This window comes from Dasypus novemcinctus, chromosome 8 (genome assembly GCF_030445035.2).
Source record: "Dasypus novemcinctus isolate mDasNov1 chromosome 8, mDasNov1.1.hap2, whole genome shotgun sequence".
NCBI lineage: Eukaryota > Metazoa > Chordata > Mammalia > Cingulata > Dasypodidae > Dasypus > Dasypus novemcinctus.
The window spans coordinates 119,987,869-120,011,110 of NC_080680.1; the positions used below are offsets into that span (position 1 = coordinate 119,987,869).

The 23,242-nt window shown below is 40.5% G+C and overlaps 1 protein-coding gene across 1 annotated transcript in view; it reads left to right on the forward strand.

The window, feature by feature from the left end:
* The window catches only part of GRIN3A (glutamate ionotropic receptor NMDA type subunit 3A), a 187,177-nt gene that overhangs the window by 67,108 nt on the left and 96,827 nt on the right, over window positions 1-23,242 (forward strand). The window contains exon 3 of the mRNA XM_004471276.4: window positions 4,986-6,033. Within this exon, the coding sequence (XP_004471333.1) occupies window positions 4,986-6,033 (1,048 nt within the window). The remainder of the gene's footprint in view (window positions 1-4,985; window positions 6,034-23,242) is intronic.

The window sequence follows — 23,242 nt, forward strand, 5'->3', positions numbered from 1 at the left end:
TAGCACTACCTAGCATCCCATACTGATCACCTATATATCATAGTTATTCTGTCTCCTCTGATAGAATATAAGCTGCCTAAGTAGCATAGTCAACGGCTTTGTTGACTGCCCTCTCCTCAGAGCAGTGCCAGGCACCTAGTGAGTTTTGTTGAATGACTAACTGATTGGGTGATGTGTCATTTTAACATCATCGTTTGTTTTAACGAATAAGTTTTTTAAAAATCCTTTAATTATCAAGTCACGATTTTGTACACAGAGGTGGCTTCTAAAATATATCTTTAAAAAGTGAACACTGAACTTGTTTAGTCTAGAAACTGTCTCAAAAACATTTTTCACATAATTTGCGAAGTGCATACTTTCTCCCGGCTCCTATACAAATCAACAGGCATACTTACTTAGGGGCATACCTGGGAAGTAGGAAATGACTTTAATGCAAATGAACTAATGGGCCTGGTCCTCCTGAGCAGAGCGCTCGGTTGGGAGGTTTGAACTGCCTTGTTCAGCACTAAACCAGGTCCTCGCTCAGACGGACAAAGCTGAAAATCGTCTCCTAAGGGCTGTCCTGGTCACCATCTCTTCTGCCGCCCTAGATGCACATGTTACCCGCTTCCAGATCAGGATGATAAATGCAGACCTCTGGTTGTGTCGTTACTCTGCTCAGAGATCTCCCTGGCCCCCCTTTCCTAATGAAATAAAATCCAGTTTCAAAAAACAGACGTGCGAGGCCTCTCTAGTCTGGTTCTGACCTCCTTTCTCCTCTTTTATGTTCTAATACTTTTCTGCCCCGATCTCCAGTCAGACTGTTTTGATCCCCACGCCCTGCTGTAGTTCCCTCCTCCGGCCCTTCCTCTTCACTCCGGAGCCGGGAGGACCCCCTCGGCGCTCCTCTCGGAGCCGGAGCCGGGTCTGATCAGCCCAGAATGTGGTGGTGCCACGGTTCCCTGTGGCCTCGCTCCCAGTTTCCATGGCAGAAGCCTCAGGCCACCTCTCTTCTCGCTGCACTGCTGTTTGGGCCGGCACCGAGCTTATGCTCAACCAGGCCTCCAGGTTCTATTTACGTGACGTCCCACCCACCTGCGTTCCCCTCCTTCTGAATGGCGTTTGTGGACTAGATGCAACCCTGTGCGTTTGGCACTCCTACAATGACCGCTTTTCTTTTTGAAGATTATCATCTGATGGTACCATCTCCTCTCCACTTGGGCAGCCACTGCCTTAGCCCTTGCCACCTTCAAGCCCTTCTGCCACAAGAGAGAGGGGGAGAGAGAAAGCAAGGGAGAGGGAGAAGGAAGCAGCACTTGCCCACATTTGGAACTAGGGTCAGCCCCTCCTGTTTCCCAGATAGCTGGGAGGAAAAAATTCTAAAATCAAGTCTGATGACTGTGGTCCCTCCCCAGATAAATTGTCTTCATTGGCTTCCCATTGCCTTCATCATGACCTCCGACCTTTTTTAAATGCAACTTCTTTTTATATTTATAGAGAAAAGGTCGGTAATTACATATATAGTCATATGAATGGACAAAGATCTAAGTCCTCTTTTGTAGTTTTTCTTTCTTCTCACTTAAGTATCTGACACTTTTCCATCTCTACATCTCACAGGTGTTAAATATGAGTATGGGTATACCAAGATTTATTTAATTTAACATTGAGATTATTTCTAATTTTTTGCTAGTCAGACATGTCTGAGAGTAAATTGTTTTGTTAATTTTTTAAAATTGTTTTATTTCAAAATTTCTAAAATATCCAAGCAGTCTGTACCCACCAAGCAACAACTCCTCTGCCCCCACACCCCATCCCCTGATAACTGCCAATCTATGTTCCAGCTCCACCAATCTGCTATTTCTAGTAGTTCATATAAGTGAATCCATACAATATTTGCCCTTATATGCACTGCTTTTTTCCCTCACCCTAATGTCTTCGAGGTCCATTCGTGTTATCGTCCATCTCAGAACGCCATTCTTTTTAACAGTTGAATAATATTCCATTGTGTGTATGCACCACATTTTGTTTATCCATGTGTCTGACCTCAGACTTTTTCTAGCTCATCTCTCACCCTCATCCTCAGCCTACTTCTCATCACTGACCTTCAGGCAGCTTGCACGCTCTTGCCTCCTGCCTTTGCAAATGTATCTCCCCAGGTTTACATCCTCATTCCCCAGCCTCTCTTCCTGGCTGAGTCTTCAAGACTCAGCTCTGGCACCTGCTCCTCAAAAATAACCTTCCCTGATTGCGCCACTGCCCTTGCTTCCTGTGAGCTCCATCATGACAACTGTCACACTGTTTTAGAGTTACCTGTTCACTTTTCTTCCTCCCCAAAACTAGACCATGAGCCCCTTGAAAACAATGAGGATGGCTTTCATCTCTGAAACCTAGTGTTAAAAACAGTGCATGGTATTTGAATCTGTTTATCCTGCCAACAAAATTCGTTCTGATTTTTCTTTTTCTTGTTTTTCTGAGAAGAGTCCAGGGCAAGGGATTAAGAACATGGTAGAATTCAATTTAAGCAAAAGCAGGATCTCAACGTTTTCATCTTTTAGCTAATAGTAGCATTTGACCTTTGCTACTCATTGTCATTGCAGAGACTATGTCGTGAAGGGCACTATAACTAAAAGCTACCAATGAGCTTTTTTTTTTTTTTTGTCTATTTTATTGACTGAGAATAAAATAGACACGCATAATCCATCATAAAGGAGATTCTCCGGGACCCACAGTCTAGGTGCTAATTGCATAGGGAGAGGAGCACTGGGAATAATTGAAAGTTTAGATCCTGATTGATGCACATTCCTATGACGAATGACTGCCTCGAGACAACTGAGCATCGTCCTTCAGGGATGGCTACTCTGTTATTTTCCACCTAGAATGAGGAATAGGTTCTAGTGGAATGAGGACGCTGTATAATCTCTGAAAATTTTCTGAATACTTCTAGTGCCTTTTTTCTGAGATGGTTTAAGTGTATATTTAGGCAGAGCTAGTCTCTCAAGGTTCCATCCAATTTAAAGATTCTATGATCATTAAGCCCTAAAGGCTCTTAAAATAATGAAGGACTCTTCTTCCTACAACTTTCACTTTACTTTCTTGATCACTAAATTGACCAAATGAAATTAACTCTTTACTATTTACCATTTTCCTCCCAAGGCTATATTAGCAGGTGTATGTATTTGTGTTTTCGCAGGTCAAAAAGTAGGTTGTTCATCAGAAATATCATTGCACTCACCCTTCCTTTATGGTACCTCGGTAATTATCAATTGATTAATCTGGGTACATTTTAATGATTTGGCTCCCCACTTCTCTAAAGAAGCAGAAAATTGTTTTAAAGTCTGAGATAACTGAGACTTCATTACTTGTTGCCAAATAGAATTCATTTTAAGTGGTAGAGTCTCACTGGGGAGGGCTCAGATGAATAATTACCATTACGCTCATTCTACCAAAATGAACGCTTTCACCGCCTTGAGTGAGAGTAGCATCTTCAAATGTAATTTACATTTATATCACTAATGAAAATTAATACATTCTTTACACTTTCTGATTTTTCTATGTCCCTTCTGTGGCAGCATGACTTCTTAATGCTTGTATTTGCACACATAAATTACAGGATAATATTTATGAAAGGCAATGGATGAATGTGTTTTGGTGAGAGCCTAAACTTATATCACTCGATTCCTCAAAAATCTTCTATGTTACATTCCACATTTCTATTTAATTCCTTTTCATTTGAAATGTGCCTTGAATACCCTCTATGGTTTCATCCTAATGCAGTACTTTGTGTCTCCAACTAGAAAATTTCCATAAAAACACTTGGGAAAGTTACTTGGGGATGGCTCTGATTGAAAGATTTGAACGACATTAAATAACAGCTACCATATCTGAAACATTTGCTCCATGTCAGAAGGTGTGGTATGTCCTTTACATACATTATTTCCAACCCTTGAAATGGAAGAAGTATTATTTTCCCCATTTTACTGATGAAGAAACTGAAGCTCAGTGTAATGTAAATTGCCCAAGGTCAATGCTAAAAGGTGGCCGGGTCAATAATTAAATGCAGGTGTGTCTGATGCCAAAGCCCAGATTTTTCTTCTGACATGGGGCCATATTTAAATGGGCAGAGGTGCCATAAGCTTCTATGGTGCCTCTTATTGTCTTACCTCCCAGATTCAAGAAAGACAGATGACATGACCAAGCAATTTCCTGTCTAGTCCATATCAGAACATAGACTGCTGGTGCCCTGGCTCACAAGGTTAAGAATCAGAGTATCATTCGGTTGGTGATTTTCCTTTCTTTGACTCTGGCAGAAGCTCTCTCTAGAGTCAAAGCCAACTGTTTTTCTCTAATGAATTAGAGGGGAGGTAGCCTGAAGCTATCCTGAGAACTGCAAGTCTATTTATCATCTCTTTGTTTGCTTCATGGATGATATCCAACTTGCAGCTTTGACTGGCCTCAGAGGGACAGGTATGTTGATTGTTTCTATGCTACAGTGAGTAACATTAGTAAGAAGATCTGGCTATTTTCTAGTGTTATGAATGCAATATCTAAGCAGTTATAAAATTATACACATACTTATTAAAACTCATCCCCTGCAACAAAAAAATATTTATCAAGCTGATCTAGATGCACCAGAATTATAGTGAACAATATAAATGAGACATGATAAAGATGCTGAGAACCTCCATAACTTAGAAAGTTGTGAGAATACATAATTGACAGTTTACAACAGAAAACAATTAGCACATCTCTTAACTGAGAACGAAGGGATTTGGAATAAGACCAAGAGCTAAGTGTCTGGCAGGGGTGTTAGAATCTGAGGGTGAGATGTCATTCTCTCAGTGAAAAAGGATGCTTCTCCTGGAGAGTCCAGCTTATTAATTATTGAAGAAATGATAGGCAATGCCTTTAATTTTTTTTTTTCTTTTTTTCAATCTAAAATCAGCATTGCTTCCTACTTCATGCTTCACCTCTCCTCCTGACTCTTCAACTTTGCTCTTCTTTGCCAGGTTTCTAGCCAACACCACTTTCAGAGGCCTCAGTGGTTCCATCAAAGTGAAAGGTTCCACCATCATCAGCTCAGAAAACAACTTTTTCATTTGGAATCTGCAACATGACCCCATGGGAAAGCCAATGTGGACCCGCTTGGGCAGCTGGCAGGGAGGGAAGATCATCATGGACTATGGGATATGGCCAGAACAGCCCCAGAGGCACAAAACCCACTTCCAATACCCAAGTAAGCTATATTTGCGAGTAGTTACCCTAATTGAGCACCCATTTGTCTTCACACGGGAGGTTGATGATGAAGGCTTGTGCCCTGCTGGCCAACTCTGTCTAGACCCCATGACGAATGACTCCTCCTTATTGGATGACCTTTTTAGCAGCCTCCATAGCAGTAATGATACGGTGCCCATAAAATTCAAGAAGTGCTGCTATGGATATTGCATTGATCTGCTGGAAAAGCTAGCAGAAGACATGAACTTCGACTTTGACCTCTATATTGTTGGGGATGGAAAGTATGGAGCCTGGAAAAATGGGCACTGGACTGGGCTGGTAGGTGATCTCCTGAGTGGGACAGCCCACATGGCAGTTACATCCTTCAGCATCAATACGGCACGAAGCCAGGTGATAGATTTCACCAGTCCTTTCTTCTCCACCAGCTTGGGCATCTTGGTGAGGACCCGAGACACAGCAGCTCCCATTGGAGCCTTCATGTGGCCACTTCACTGGACAATGTGGCTGGGGATTTTTGTGGCACTGCACATCACTGCCATCTTCCTCACTCTGTATGAATGGAAGAGTCCCTTTGGTATGACTCCCAAGGGACGGAATAGAAGTAAAGTCTTCTCCTTCTCTTCAGCCTTGAATGTCTGTTATGCCCTCTTGTTTGGTAGAACAGTAGCCATCAAACCCCCAAAATGCTGGACTGGAAGGTTTCTAATGAACCTTTGGGCCATTTTCTGTATGTTTTGCCTGTCTACATACACAGCAAACTTGGCTGCTGTCATGGTAGGTGAAAAGATCTATGAAGAGCTTTCTGGAATACATGATCCTAAGGTAATACTTCTTTTTACTCTAGCTTTCTTTACTGCCCATTAAAAGTCCCTATATTATGTCATATGCTATAGTGTGTCTATGTTCTTCCTTGTAACACAAGAACATTCTCTCAGTGAACTAAAGAGGGCTGTTCAAAAGCTGTTGCTTGGTTGAGCTAAATGTTTAATTGTATTGTTAAATGAAACAAGAAAAAAAAAAGCGAGGGGTTTTAGGAGGTGTTTGTTGTCTAGAAAGTTGTTCTGGTAGAAACATCTAGTTGTGCATTTTTTCCTTGTATTATTTGACCATCTGATAAAATGGATGTCAGGGAATAGTCAGTTCTAATTTCTCTAGCATAAAGCATTTCACCCAAAGCAGACTTTATAAAATGATTAATTGCTTTACTTAGGAATTAATGGAATAGTAGCATCCATATTCTAAATAGAAAAGAATTTGTTTTCACCATCATATTAATTTCATAAAGCTGCCATAACAAATTTCCACAAACTCGGTGACTTAAAACAGCATAAATTTCTTCTCTCATGGTTCTCCAGTCTAGAAGTCTGAAATCAAGACCTTTCTGAAGGCTCCTCTTCCTTGCCTCTTCCAGCTTCTGGTGGTTTTAGACATTCCTTGGCTTATGGCTGTTTGACACCAATCCCCACCTCCATCTTTACATGGCCTTCTCCTTCTTTTTGTCTGAGTGTTCTCCTCTTTTGTCTCTTTTAAGGACATTTGTCCTAGGATTTGGGGCCCACCCAGGTAATCCAGGCTGACCTCATTTTGAGATCCTTAACCTGCAAAGACCCTTTCTTTCTAAATAAGGTTACATTCTCAGGTCCTGGGGACAGAACATGGACATACCTTTTGGGAGCCACCATTCAACCCACTACAACTGTCAAAAACAGTAAAGTGGGAAGAACTAACATTTTATCACAAGCACTCCAGATCAGCTGCTAGGGATCTCAGTGGGTACAAAACAAGGAATACTGCACTAACTGAGGTGGTAGATTTGGCTCACTGAGGACAAGATGTCCGTAGTCTATAAGGACACTGTATAGTTGGCTACCTTGGGGTAGAGGGAGGATGCCAGAGGTCACATTACAATGTCCAAGGAGGCTCTTGATAATTGTGTCTGTCTAGGCTACATTTGAAATACTAGATGTCTGATCCTAAATGTGGAAGGGAAGAGGAGGATAGAGATGCTGGTAAGTAGGTAAAGCAGCGGTGATATGCAGGTTAAGACAGCAATGTCTGTGCTCTTCCTTGGTAGAAGGAAGGCTCTTTTCAGTGACTGAGGATGTAGAAAACCTAGTCTGATCTGGTGGGAGTAGAGGGGAAGGGCTATCAACACCCAAGGCAATTGGAATGTGACTCAAGGGAACACAGCAGTCATGATGGGGAATGGCATGTGGAGCCAGAGCAGAAGCGTGTTCCAATGCATAAGACATACCTAGTGGAAAGTGGAGAAAGCTGAAATCTAGGACACACCATGTTTAAAGCAACTGGAGCTAAGAGGAGTAGTATTTCAAATTATGAAATACTCATCAGGTCTTTTCAAATGCCACTTATCACACCAAGTCTGACCTACAGTCGTTCCCTGTGTTGCTTCTTAATGTACACTCTGGGCTTTGTGTTATTACCTGGAATTCTGTAAATACAAATATTTAGCATATATGTGAGCATAAATAAATGTCACCCTAAGAGAGATTTGGGTGATACTTCTGGATCCCCATTTTGTACCAGTATTTGCAGTTCTAGTCCCTAAGGTTTGCTGCCTCACTACAGTCTTGCTCAGATTTTCTGCAAGAATCTTGCCAATGTAACTATTAAATTACAAATTCAAACAGAAGCAATTCCGTCTTGTCTAGTTCAAAAAATAATCTAATATATGCTCTGTCCTAGAGTCCAGACCATTACCCTATAAGCAATACTGATTAAAGTTTCATTAATCAGAAGCAAAGATCACCAAAATTGAGTTAGGGATGCTATGCATTGGAAACCTGAAGCAATTATTATTTTAGGGTATTAAAAAGGAAAATATCAAATATAAATCATAAGCAGCAGAAAACCAAATTTTTAAGCATTAGGAAACAGTCATTCCATCCCCAACTCCAGCAGAAGAAAGTGCTGAAAATTTTAGGAATCTAAACCAGCCCATGAGACAAATTCAGCAGAACCAGACAAAGTTGACTTTGTGTCACAGCTAGTAAGCTGTTGATGAAGTGGAACAAGCCTAAATCAAAGCCATTTTCAATTTGATATAAAAAACAAATTTCTACCAAGATTCCAAATAAATTCATATATCTTTACTAGTATTATTTGGGGTTTTTTGTTGTTGTTTTTCTAGGAGGTACCAGGGATTGAACCTGGAACCTTGTACACGTAAAGCATGAGCTCAACCACTGAGTTACACCCACTCTGCTACTAGTGTTGTTTTAATGTTAAAATTCTCCTTTATAGGTTTTTGTCATCTAAGGACATCAAGATCATTTGGCATTTTGGTTCTTGGGATTAAGTTGATGATTGAATTTTTCAATTTCAACCAGATATGCGGTATTATGTAGTTTACATAATGTCTTTACCCTTGTGCCGAGAGGTATGATAAAAATAATTTCCATACCCCTTCAGCCACCCAGCATCCATTCTTAAGTGCAGTGTAGTAATTGACATAAGGGTTTTTCTCTTCCCTGAGGGCTGTACTCTCTTCTTATACTAAGCAACCTTCAGAAATTCAGTTAATCTGGCTTCAGTCAATTAGGGGGGAAAGATATAAATACAAGGGGAAATAACTTAGTTATACATGTGCCAAAGTCTAGATATAAATGTAGTACTGTGGAATTTCAAGGAAGGGATGGTCACTTTCATCTCAGTATATCAGGGGAAGCTTAATAAGGCAAAATTTGTGCATATTCTTGAGGAATGCTCAAAATTTGGACTTACAGGACAGGGGAGGAGAAATGAACATTCCAAGCAAAGGAACAGAATGAACTACTTAGAGGTGGAAAGACAAGGCAGGGTCAGGAGCTGCTGGGGAGTTCCACTTAGCTGCAGCCTATACTCCATGAAGAGGAGGAGGTTAGATCTAAGCCTGAAAAAAGAAAATTAGGTTCAGGTAATAAAGGATATTAGCATCAGGCTGGAAAAGTACTTCATCTAACAATAGAGGCCTCTTGACCCTTTGGGATAAAAGAATAGCACAATGGGTCAGTATCCATTTTGGATGACTGCTTTGGCAGCAGCATCAGGACAAGATTGGAAGAAAAAGAGAATGAACAGAAATTGAAGTTATAGCTCTGGTCATTGCTAAAAGAAAGGTTGCAAGAAATATTGTGGTGATCAAATCAGTGGGACTTGGAGAATAATTGGGCAGGGGAGTTACTAAAAGGTCACACCTTCAGAGTTGCAAGACTGAGTGTATGAGATGGTGACGGTACCATTCGGGGAAGCAGAAAAAGCAGTTTATGGGCCAGACAATAGGGTGGTCAGTTTGGTTTTGTACAAGGCATTTTAAAATCAGGGAGCATCGAGGTGAAATCCAGCGGGCATTTGCAAACATGGAACCAGAGTCCAGGAAAAAGATTGAAGTTAGTGGAAATCCTGGGCAGAGGGATGATACTATGCATTGAAGCCCTCGAGGAGTATGAGTTCCCCAAGAGAGAAAAAGTGATATTCCAAGGCAAGCTCCAGGCATAAGGGGGCACCGATCCTTACAGGATTGGTGGAGGTGTGGAGGATAAAGAGGTAAAGGGGCCCTGTAGCAAAATCATATAGGCCCTTACATGACATTCATAGAGTGAGTTTTGACTTTTTGAGATGGAGATTGATTGGCTCCCACTGCCATATCTAGCTATTTGCTACTGATCCTCAAAGAGTACAGGGGCCAATCCATGCTCAGTCTCAAGCATGAGAATTAGCAAGTATGTGCATATGTTCCTGTGAGTATGAATGTGTGTGTGTGAACATGTGAGTGTGTGTGTGTTTGTAGGAAATATTAGGGATTGAACCCAAGACCTCGTACATGGCAAGCAGGCACTCAGCCACTGAGCTACCTCTGCTCCCCTTGTGTGTTTCAATGTCTGATGAAACTGGGTTTATGTTATGTGCTTTTATTCCCAGTATTTTTCAAAACCCCATATTCACTTTTCAAATTCATTTTCAGTTCGAATGAGTGGAAACCTTTTGTCTACCCAGAATTCACTGATATCCTGTGGTTCTTTGGGGACATTTGCTTTTCTGCTGTCAGGTGAAAACCCTCCGAGCCCGAATGAGAGTTGGCATGTGATGTGGAATACTTTTCATACTCTGGAGAGTCATCCAGCCTGACTCATTCTGTCTCATTTGTCTTCATATTCTTTCATCACCTCATCTCCTGAATATCAGAAAGTTTCCCCCTTACCCCATGTGGATATTTTCATCCTGCTCAGTTAATCCACCTCAGGGTTATTTTTCCTATGGATCCACATCAATGATCTTGAACAACCTATTCCTTCCTTCCCTAAATCTTCTTTAGTTATCTCAGGAAAACCTTCCCCATCGTCCTGTTATAATCGTGTGCCCTAAAACTTTGGGAATAACTCCCAGACTTCCCTAGAAGCATTTTCTGAAGAAATGAGCTGTGAAGATTTGATGCCTGCAGTCCTTAGAGGCCATTGTAGCCCCCCAGATCCGGAAAAGGGGACTAAAAAGAGTCTCCATCTATTTTTTCCTTAAACGTACCTTCCTGTTGCAGATAATATGTAAAATTATAATCATAATGGCTTCTTACTTTTTATGTAAATAGTTTATTGTTCCAGCCCTAAATTTTGTCTATGTGGTTTTTGGTATCCGTCTTGGAACCTAAACACCAGTTTAAAAATATTTCCAGGGGAAAATGTGTTTGGATGAAAACCTAATCACTCATACAGTAAGATTCGCGGTGTGTAGTTAGTTATACACAGTCTCTCTGTAAATTGAGTCCTGGCTGCATAAGTATCTGTAATCATGATATCAGATAACTTACAGTGAATGTAATGGCTCCATTTTTCTTCTTGGTCATAATTGTTTAGCATGCTGCCTCTACATTTAACCAATTAATAGAACTGTGAAGAGGTAAGAGTGGGAATACTTCACCATCGTTTCAGGACTGGGGTTCATTGGCTTCAAGCAACTACTTTGAATCAAAAATAAAATTAAAAGCAAAGTGCTGTGCAAGGATAGACCAATTTATGATTCACTACATGTTGCAGCAGCCAAGGGAGGCTGGAATTTTTTTTCTGATAGGGGGTTGAAGGAAGGAATTATCTTGTTGCTGGCTGTTCCTGCAGATAACCCTAAGGGAGAGGGACTGGCCTGCTGTGCAAATGAAATTCAAGAGGATGATTCTATCCTCACTTAACTAAGCTATTTTGGCCAGAATAATTTATTTTACACTAAAAGTAATATATGTGGCTTCTCAAAGCCTCCCACCGACTCTTCTGGGAAGCAAGCTCCAGTGCTTCAAAGCTGGCGTGTTCTTGAAGCATGAGACCATGAAAGCAGAAATTTATGAGCGATATATCCTTAATAGAGCTTATTTGGGTATTTCTTGCCATAAATCTAGCACTATTCATTACAGGCAGTGCAGAAAACAGAGTAAAGTAGACAGATGGAAACAAGTACCCATTGCCTTATCATCCAAAGTCATTTTCCTCTTAGTATTTTGGGGTGACTGACAGGTGGATAGAAAGTATCATTTTACTTAAATTTTCAATCTGGGTCTTTGATCTAAGAAGATCTAGGCATACATAAAATCTTCCAATCATTGACATCAGCTCTGCTGGGTTACAAGACAAGCTTCACTTCTCAAATTGTAAAGTATTCTTAAAAATAAAGCCCCACCTCCCTTCAATGAGTTGAGTTGAACTATTTGAAAGGCCACCTGAGCATTCAGAATGAGCTAATTGCTGATTTTAATGTGCTTTGTAGTTCTTCTCTTCCCAAATTTTCAAATAAAATGTTCCCTTTATTCCTATGCCTCTGATGTATATAAAAAATATCTGCTCCTTGGAGGGGACAGAATGCTAGTGTCATTTTTTGCTCAGGCAAATGACAGTTCTGTTTCAAGAAAAACAGTCCTGCTAAACATTTGAGTAAATATTACAAATAAAATAGACCTGCTGTGAAAGTAAGAGCAAACTCTAACCACAAATATTATAGCAACGGACACTGGCCTTGCCCTAGTAGGAAATGAGAAAGCACTTCCCAAAATAATAAAAACCACCTCTATTGATCTTCATATAACAGCTTGTGGCTGCCCAATAAAATGTATGAATTCATATAATAAAAGCTGGCCACAAAGAATGGTGGGGTGGCAGAAGCCCAAGGCAAATAAGACTCTGAAAATGGATCTTGAGGTGAGAGGAAAGAAAGGTGAAATATGCCACACCATTTGGTCACTCATGCTTTAATTTGTCCAACAGCAGCACCTGCTGTTCATGTTAGATGCTAGATGGCTGGGAACTTAGTCGTGAGCAAAACAAGACACTATCCTTGCAATTCGGAGTTTAGGGGGAAATATAAACGTTAGCTAAACGAGCATATAAATCAGCTAATGATTTAAACTGTGAAGGAAAATAAAACCTTGGGCACCTTGCGGGAGAGCTGATCTGAAGGCAGAGTCAGAGGATGCCCCTGTGAGGACCTGAGTTCTGAGATCTGAGGTGGGAAATGAGCTAAAGGAGGTGTGGCAGAGGGGACGGCATACGCCGAGGCCCAGATACTGGGGAGAGGGGCAGCCTTCCTGACACCCCATCATGAGGAAAAGGGGAAGGAGAAAATGACCAGTGACTAGGTAGAGGATTTTGTCCATCAGAAATTTCTCAAAAGAGGACAAGTCCAATGAACCCTGTAGTCTGGGAAATGCTGTACTTCCCAAGGGCTCCATGTACTTCCAGATAGAAAATATCAGGAGAGAAACATCCTATTCACTCTGGCAACAAGAATTCCTAACAGATCACGGCAAGGTCCCCTCTAAGAAGTAGAAGAAAACTACTTTTAATGGATTGAGAAATGGAAGATGATTTTAGTGCAGTCAGCCTCCATATTGTTGACTTGGAAGAATGAATATGTAAAGATGTCAAGTTTATAGGCTTAAAGCAATTGCCATAACATACCAAAGGGCTATTTTGTTCAGTATCAGGACTCTTTTTAAAAATTATAATGAAGTCACTCTGAATAAAAGAAGCAGAATCGAGGGAAATACTTAATATGAGCCATGATAATAGAAAAGCTCACAGTCATCAACCACTCCCCATGTGCCAGGCCCTTCTGTAAAAAGAGTTAATAAATGCCTCACCCCATGAAGGAGTTACAAAGATGAAATAAAATAATCCACATAAAGTGCCTTGCACAATGTCCAACACCGCCTAGAGGCACGCAATAATTTCAATTCTTGTCTGATTTTAATACCAATAGTAATAATATTTATCTTGAAAAATTAGTTCCTCTTCCCCTCTTATTCCGATTGTCAATGTAAACTGGGTAAATGACAAGATTCCCTTTTTGAGCTAACTTCTGGAGAACTCCGAGACAAACTTCTTGTCAACCAATAGCAGATTTGTGGTCATCGTGGTAGACGTCTGAAGTATCATTTCCTGCTTAGATGTTTCTTTTTCTCTGTTCACCCTTTTGTAATCTATGCTCTCTTGAATTTTATGATTTATAAGCCTGAAATCTTTTCAGGAAGAGAGCAAGATGTATATTAAGTAATGCTAATATCAAATAATAAATAAAGGGTATTAACAACAATTCAAAAAAGAAAGAAAAAACAACCAATAGATGTTTACAAAAATAAGTTAAATCACTTGTCATCAAAGAAATGCTAATGAAGACCATAATGGGATGATTTTTTTTACCAATAAAATTAGGAATCTTTTATTGATTGTTCTCCATCTTGGTGGGCACGCATTAAAACTGGCACGAACATACAGTGCTATTAATCAATTTGGCTCTTTACATCGAGAGCCTTAAAAGAGTTCATACCCTTTCACCCTTGACTTCCACTTCTAGGAATCTGTCCAAAGAAAATCATTTAAGATGTGGACAACTATTTATTGCAAAGATCCACTGCAGGCTTATTTAAAATAACAAAACTTAGATACCGTCTAAATACTCAACAATATCACAATTAATAAATGATAATATTCCTATGAGCTATAAAAATGCAGTCAGTAGAGATGATTTTGGAGGCCTTTTAAGATGTCAAAAAAAATCCAAATATAATGTTAAATTAAAAGTGAGGAAATTTGCATCTTTCCCTTTTTGTACTAGATATGCATACAATGTATAGTTTATGTACCTACTATAAAGAGGAATGACTGGAAGGAAATAGAACACATGCTATCAGCACTGATTTCTGCTATTTTGTTATTTCTACTTTCCTACTTTTCTAGATTCTCTGCCATGTACATGCATTAACTTTGTAATAAGGCAATACATGATAAGCCAAGTAAGACTGGGAATAATTCTGACGTGAGACAACAGTCACCATAGCCCTGCTAGCTCCGATTGTGCTGCCGCTGTCAGCAGCTTTCAAGTCCAGGTGGGCATCGGTCCACAGAGACTTTCAGTAGTAAATTTTCATTCCTCCCTAATTTATTCTCTTCATAGGACTTAACACAATCTGTAATGATTACGTTCATCTCTTTGTTTACTTGTAAATTGCCTGCTTTCCTATTTTATCTGTCTCACTCACCACCATGTCCTTGGAATCTAGTACAGGATTAGGTGAACGTCAGTAAATTTTGTTCAATTAATAAATGAGTGAAAACTGGCAGCATCATTGGCATAAGGGTATATCGTTCTGCAGTGGTCATTTTGAAGGTCAGTGCTTTTGATATGACAGTTCAAGACCAGTCTCGCATTACATGTTATGGAATGAATAGAAGGAAAGCCCAGTAGGAAGCAATGTATGTGGTACAAACAGCAAAGTCCTGGGGTTGGAGGGATGTAAGTTGGATGTCTAACTCAATCAAATGCCCAGTGTGTGACGTTCGGCATGTTACTCAGCCTCATAAGGACCCTCAAGTCTCTTCTGAGAGGATTACAGGAGCTAATAGATGTGAAATATCTGAAGCTCTGATACCATCTCCCACTAATTATAAACTCCATGAGAGTGGAAGCCAGGTCTGTCATATTCATCTGTATCACTAGAGCTGAAGCATATGGCAGCCCCTCACTGAGCTGAGCATTGGGTTACCTGGTCCTGAAGTCAAGCAGAAGTGGCCAGCATGAGTCCAGGAGGACAGAAGCAGAGGGTGGGAAAGCCTCTTGTTCACAGTTGTAAGGTGTAGCCAGGGGAGTTGCGAAGTGCCTCCAAGAGCAACCCTGCAGATTCGAGCCATGAATGTAATCAGATCATCAAAGAAAGAAATGTAAGACCATGAGCCCCATAGTGGAGTCAAGGGTCAAATGTAGGATTTGGGGGATGGTATATGAAATAGATAGCTGCCCTAGGGACTGAATGGTTCTGGAACCTGGCCAGTAGATTGTGAGATCAGATCAGATCTATTTAATGGAGAAGTGTAGATCAGGCACACAGTACATGACAATTACATGTAAGGTTTTGGGGGGTTTTTTAGGAGTACTAGGAATTGAAACCAGAAACTCTTACATGGGAAGCAGGTGCTCAACCTCTGAGCTACATCTGCTCCGCGAGGTTAATCCCATGATGATTAGAAGGAATTGAAAAAATGAGTATTTCCCTTCCCTTCCTGAATGTTCTCCAGTTCAAAAACCTTTAGAAATACCATCAAGACTTTACTAATTCAGTTTGATTAGTGGAAAACTGAACAACAAGCCTGTGATCTGTTTACTTCCTCACCTACTTCCAAAATAATTTTGGAATGGCATCTTTACAGAATTTGTAAAATAACTGCAGTTTTATTACCTTCAAATAGATACAGTATTTCATACTAACTGCAGCAAAGTGTTTTCAATTAGGCACTCTGCTGGGTTTGCTTTAATGAATGTCTAAGATCACTGCCTTCATTTGAATACAAACAAAGAGTGCGCCAAATTTTTACAAACTCTTCTCTTAAATTAGGAGAAAATTGGCTTAGAACCTTGCTTACATTATTAATCTTAGGAAGCACTATCTCTATACATACCTTATAAACAATGAAACATGCATGAGATATGTATACATGTTCACATATATTTTATGTAATTATACATAAATTATGCATGTATGCATGTTTGTCAACTGTGTGTTCACACATACAACTATATTATTAAAAATTGATGCAGATGAAATGAACACACATTTAGAATTAAAGAGTATTAAGTGAACAATGGTATGCCCTATGAAGAATATCATTTTTATGCTCTATGTGTGTGTGTGTGAAGAAGTTGCAAGCAGTTCCTCATAGGGACAACTTTTATGTCTAAAATATACATTTTAGCTCCACAAACACAATGGGAATTAAGTTGAATGTTGGACTTTTATGATTCAGCCTCAACTCGACATTTTGATCCTTAATTAGATTGGAGCTAGTATGATTCAACCACTGGTTCATTCAGTGACAAGTCACACATTTTAACTGTGAACTCAGTCTGGGAATTTGGGCCAGTTAGGGCTGTTTTCCCAACTGCAACTGGATACAAGCCTACTCAAGCCAATTGCATAAGCATATATATCATATGTAGGATGTTATTCCTAGCTTACATTCAGAAAGTCAGATAGTCAGAATTCATTAATATTTTTCAAACTCAAGTGCGCCTTCCATGACATTTTATCAGGAAGCTGCTGCCTAAAAAATGCCAAATGACATAAAATTTTAACAGTGCCAACCAAAACAGAATGCCTTGTCACCTTAAATTATATTTGAATAGGGTTTTTTCCATGCATGATCTGAAGAAATAGAAGGACTAGAGATGATTCTGTTGGCAAATAAGAATGAAATGAACCAAGTATATAAATACATGACTCTCCTGTGCTGAGTTTCAAATGACAGTCAACCTGCAACCTAAGGTTCATATGTGATCCACCAACCTTCATATTCAGACCATGGATAAAATTTCAGAAACAGAAACTGAAAATATCAATGGCAATAAATAATAATAATTGGCTACCCATTATGTCTCAGGGACTACTTGAACTATTAATACTTTATATAGGTTTTACTCATTTAAACTTTACTGCACCCAAACAGATAAGGACTAAGGAAGTTAGGTTGCTTGTCCAAGCTATACGACTAGCAAATGGAAAAGGCAGGAATCCTACCCGACACTCTCTGACCTCCCCAACCTGATGTGTTCCAAGTAGCCCTTCTCCCACCACTGAAATTGGGATGGGAAAGCTGCTCACAACACAAAGATGGTTCAAGGACAGAGACGGCTGCTGGGACTGCGGCATGTTAAATTGTGCACACACCATTTGAGTCAGTATGGGATGAAGGAGCAAGAGGGACATGGACCCAGAATTAACACCACCTCACCTCCACTGTCACCATCACTCCCACTCAGCCCAGGGAAGTGCCACCGCAATACGCCTTCCTAGACATTTCACAAGGTAAGGAGAAGTTGAATAATTTATCTGAGTAGGATCTTCCTTCCACCCCATCTGTGACCTACCATCTGGGCTGGTGCCACCACCCGCTGTGAAATGACAACTTCCCTTGTCCACGCCCCCAGCCATTAAAAATCTCCAAATGAGGCTGTGGCTTGGGTAACCAGTCTGAGTGTAAACTCTGGTGCCAATTAATCAATCTTCCCACCGTTAAATCCCTCGAGCCATTAACCTGCTCCTCCTTCATTTCTACTTACACTTAATGTGAATTAAGTTATGTGAATAACTTTTGTTCAAGCATCAAATCAGTGCCTTCAAAAGACGATTTACAATCAAGAGGATATTGATTAAATAAAGTGTGGGGCATTCATTCATTGGTATAATTGCTGTTTTTAAGAAAAAAACTTGAGCTAGGTATGTACTGTCAGATAAGAAGAAGTTGATTATACAAAATATATATATAAAATTAAACAGCATGATAAATTCTACAGGCTTTTTTTTCTACAAGATTCTACTGAACATTTTCATTTTACTGAATTGGCCCTCTTGATAAAGGGCCAGCACAAGAATATAATGAATAAATAGAGGAACCTCAACTCTCTCTTCCTACCACAGGTCCTGAAATTTCCCTAACAGTCATTAATAGGTAAAAGAAACTGTCTCCAGAAGGCCCCTCTCTACACCACAGACATTTCAAAATAAAAATCAATGTTCCCTGAAAGGGGCAAGACTCCTGGGAGATGCTATACAGATTTTTCATTTAGACTAGATGATTCTGCTTATTCTGCTTAACAGAGAGAGCAAGAAGAATCAGTACCATGGGCCAATTTTTAGGGAGAAGACACCAAATATCAGACTTACAGAAAAAGAGTTCCCAAGGAGAAGGGAGACAACGCAGCCTCTGCCTACTGCACTTCCCTACCCTCCTTACTTCTGAAGCCTTTCGGGCACACCCTCTCCATTACCTCTCCCCAAACCCAGCACAGGAACTTAACCTGTTCTCATTCAGGGCGGATCTGAGAGGCTCTGCCTACACATCGCTCATCTGAAGTGTGGACACGGGATGCACAGTTGCAGCATCATCAGAGCTTATTAGAAGAGCAGAATCTCAGGCTCCACCCCAAACCTACTGACCTGCAAAAACCCTGCATGTTGCATTTGCACAACACAACTGGAGAAGCACCTCTGGAGGGCAGTTCCCACGTGACCCAGCACCAGGCGGCTCTTGCTGCTAGCCCCCACTCTCACCTTTACCCTTGAATCAGTAACACGTTCCAAGACCAAACTTCCCTGACCTCCTGTAATTGGCTTCATGGCCTGCGAACCAGTTCGATGTTCGGGTGACTTCCACGCTGCCATCCTGTTCGGCTCCTGCTCTCTCCCAGCTTTGACTCAGGGCCCAAGCCTCTCAGCCACAATTTTAGCCCAGCTGCTAGGCCTCCTAGACAATGGATCTGTATAATTCTCCATTGTCCACCCAGAGTTTTGCCCACCCCACTGCCAAACTGGTCTACACTAGTTCATGCCTTCTAGCCAAACCAGCAACTAACCAGTCCATCCTTTTCAAAAAAGTCTCCCTGGTCTCTGTTGCCCTCTGAGCAAAGTCTTTTTATTTTATTTTCTCTCCATGGAGGTAACCAGCTTATCAGCATCCTCCTTGAACCATCATTAACTCATTTCCCACCCTGCCCTTCATCTCATAAATCAGTTGACAAATCGCTGTCTCCAACTCCTCTGGAAGAATGAAAGGTGCTGCTCTAGCAATCACACAATTTTACCAACAGCACTCATGTGCATTGGTCCCCATTTACAACTGAGTGCTGAGGGAGGAAAAAGGATCACAGATGGGAAATGCAAGCATTTCTCCTGATCCAGTGATTTTCTCTTCTTTTTTATATGATTTAGAAAACGTTCCTTTTGCCTCACTAATATGACAGATAATAATGTTAGACACAATTTTTGAAGCACATCATTGCCGCCAGAGCACTTGCACTCCAGGACTTCAGTTTACTGCTCCCTCTCCCCCCATTTCGATAGACAGAAAAAGTAGTTAATAGAGGTAAGAGATTGAGGCTCAGAGGGGTTAAGTGATTTTTCCAAAATGCAAGCTGCTACTTGAACCCAAGTTTCAAATTCCAGACTCATCACAATTTTCAGGACAATGTGCTGCCTCATATTAAACTATATTTAAAACCTTGATAAGCATACAAAGATAGGAATGCTTGTGGCTCCCAAGGCTTTGTCCAGCATTTAAAGAATATAGTTTGAGAACCATAATTAGCAGAATAATAAGAAACTCTTAATACACACAATTAAGTACTACTCAGTGGACATATAGCACTTGTGATTTACTATAGGTTTTTGGATGGTTTAACTTCCAGAGAATGGAATGTTTTGCAGGTCAAATATAAAATCATACAGTCAATATACTGAGAGCCAAACTGAAGTCCAGGAATGTGGAATATATTTTGCTTTGTGTCATGTACCAAGTGACTAATAGGCAGCGAGGGCTTCAGGGTTCTAATTTCAGCCCAAGGTTCTGGTAACTACATGAAATCCTTGAGTGGTTTATGATATCATAAGGTGAAATTATAGCTCCCCAGGGGCAAAAGTTGTTGAAATGCTTTCAGCCATTGAGCATCATAACTAGCCTGTTCTCTTTAGCAATTATAGGAAAAGCTATATTAAATGCCTACTGATATTGACTAATGACTCCAAATATAGAAATTATTTTTTAAATGATAATGCCAGGCAGGCAATTCATCCCTCTGTTCTATAAATAATCATAAATCATCATATGCCTGGTACTAAGAGGGCTGGGCTGACACCCAGTGAGTTAGATCCCTAACCCCACCCTCCAGGAACTTTTATTTTAGCGGTGGAATCAGACACTAAATGATGAGAACCATGTGATAATTGCTATGATGATGAACAGAGTGTGATGCTGATGTGTTTTGCAGGACTGGGCCAACATGGGGGATGGGGGGCATGCAGTCAGAGAAGGCCTCCTTGAGGAAATAAACATAGAGCTGAGCTTTGAGTGATGAATTGGAATTATGAAGGTGAAGAAAAAAGGAAAGCTTATTCTTAGCAGGTGGATAGAGAGTGTTATTAGTCAGCCAAAGGGGTGCTGATGCAAAATACCAGAAATTGGTTGGTTTTTATAAAGGGTATTTATTTGGGGTAGGAACTTACAGATACCTGGCCATAAAGCATAAGTTACTTCTCTCACCAAAGTCTATTTTCACATATTGGAGCAAGCTGGCTGCTGAGGTCTGTGAGGATTCAGGCTTCCTTCATTCCTCTGGGCTCAGCTCCTCTGTTTTCTCCACAAGGTCAGCTGTAGACTATCAGGCGAACAGCTCTGTCTCTCTCCCTGGGGCTCCAGCTTCAGCATCAAACCCAACATCAAAACTCCAAATTAAAAGCCCTCCAATTCTATCCTTTGCCATGCCTTTTATCTGTGAGTCCCCATCCGCCAAAGGGTGAGGACTCAATGCCCTACTGGCACAAGAGGTTTACATGATTACTTAATCAAGCAAATCTCTGAATCCAATATAATCTAATATGCCCAGAGGAAAAGATCGGTTTACAGACCTAATCCAATATTTCTTTTTGGAATTCATCAATAATATCAAACTGCTATACTCCACTGTCTGAAGTAAAAAAAGACATTACAATATTAAAAAAAAAAAACCTTAAATCAGTAACAATGCAAGTACTAAATCATATTACCATCAATTTAAAGAAATACAGTTCGTCTTGGGGCAAAGCCCCATTTGCTATAGACCTCTGAAACTTACAAAACAATTAATCTGCTTCCAAAACACAAATGGACAGACAAAAGATAAACATTCTCATTACAATAAGGAGAAATTGAGAGGGAAACATGAGTCATGGGTCCTCTACAGTTTAGTATACCTGCAGAGAATCCTCTGTTCGATTTCAAAGTCTGAAAGTCATTCTTAAGAAGATGTTTTTTCTCCTTGGGTTCTATCGGAACCCAGCCTTTCCACTGGCTTGCCCAATAGCCATTTTCTTGTTTCTACCCTCATCAAGCATGTGGGTATTGAATCAAGCTCCAGACCTCTCCCTCCAAGAGTGTTGGGGTGATTGCCACACTTTACCCAATCTTTGGGTTAGAGTCTTAACCCCCCTCATATAGTGATGTGAAGACAACATTCCCCCTAACCTTTGGCATACAGGCTTAACCCTCTCAGAGCAACAAGTTGACCACTTGGTCTTCCCTAACGTGTGGGGGACAGGTTCGCCCCTCTCAGACTTGTGGGGTGCTTAACAGCCCTAATCCTTGGGGAATGTGCTCCACCTTCTCTGTACCCTGGGGAAGCAAAACTCTCCAAAAACATCAGAAAGGAACATCCACCCTCTTCAACTGCTGAGGCAAACTCACCCTCTCTCTACACATGGGTGGGGTTCCTCTCTTGGCCCAAGGTGAAGTCTTACTTCCAGATCTCGGCTTCCATGGTATTCCTTTTAAAGCTGTTTCCCCTTCAATCTCTCCTTTTCATTTCCCTTTTAGTCCAAGCTGACAGTGGTTTTGTTCATACAGCTCTCTCAAAAACCTTGTTGGTTTAGTATGCAAGTAGCAGGGGTCCAAGCCATCAGACTGTAAGACATTCCACAAGTCTTTCAGAGATAACTGCATCTTCAATCCTGATTTAAAGTTCCAAGTTTAGTTAAGTCCTCCAATGGGGCACTTTCATCTGGGATCTTGATTTCCAGAAGCTTGGAATTTCCAGAATCAGTTTCTATTTTCTTTGTGCCTAACAGTTCAGTCCTCAGCATATCTTTCTTGTCTAGCATTTTGCTATAAACTGCAAGCAGAAGCCAAGCCACATTCTCTGAGTTTACTTTGGAAATTTATTCAGCTAAATGCCCAGGCTCACCACTTTTAAATTCTGCCTTCCATAAAACACCAGGAGTTAATCTTGCTAAATTCTCTGCAACTTTAAAACATGGATCTCCTTTCTTCCAGATTCCAATAATAGTTTCATCATTTTTTCTAATGCATCATAAAAAGTCTCTTTAGCATTCCTATTGCTATCAACAGTCCCTTCAAAGCAATCTAGGCCTTTTCCATCAAGCATCTCACAATTCCTCAAAAAAAGTACCCCTTACACATTTATAAAACCATTCCAGCATTTTGGTAATTGCAAAAGCACTTCCCCATGCCTGGGTACCAATTCTCTATTAGTCAAAGGGGTGCAGATGCAAAATACCAGAAATTGGTTGGTTTTTATAAAGGGTATTTATTTGGGGTAGAAGCTTACAGATACCAGGCCATAAGCTTAAGTTACTTCCCTCACCAAAGTCTATTTTCATGTATTGGAGCAAGATGGCCACCGTCATCTGCGAAGGTCCAGGCTTCCAGGTTCAGCTCCTCTGTTTTCTCCACAAGGTCAGCTGTAGACTCTCAGGCGAACAGCTCTGTCTCTCTCCATGGGGCTCCAGCTTCAGCATTAAGCTCCAACATTAAAATCCCTCAACGCTGTCCTTTGCCATGCCTTTTATCTGTGAGTCCCCACCACCCTACTGTCACTGGCATATACTCTGAATCCAATATAATCTCATATGCCCAGAGGAAAAGATCAGTTTACAAACATAATCCAATATTTCTTTTTGGAATTCATCAATAATATCAAACTGCTACAGAGAGTGAGAGAAAAAAAAAAAGAGACTTTT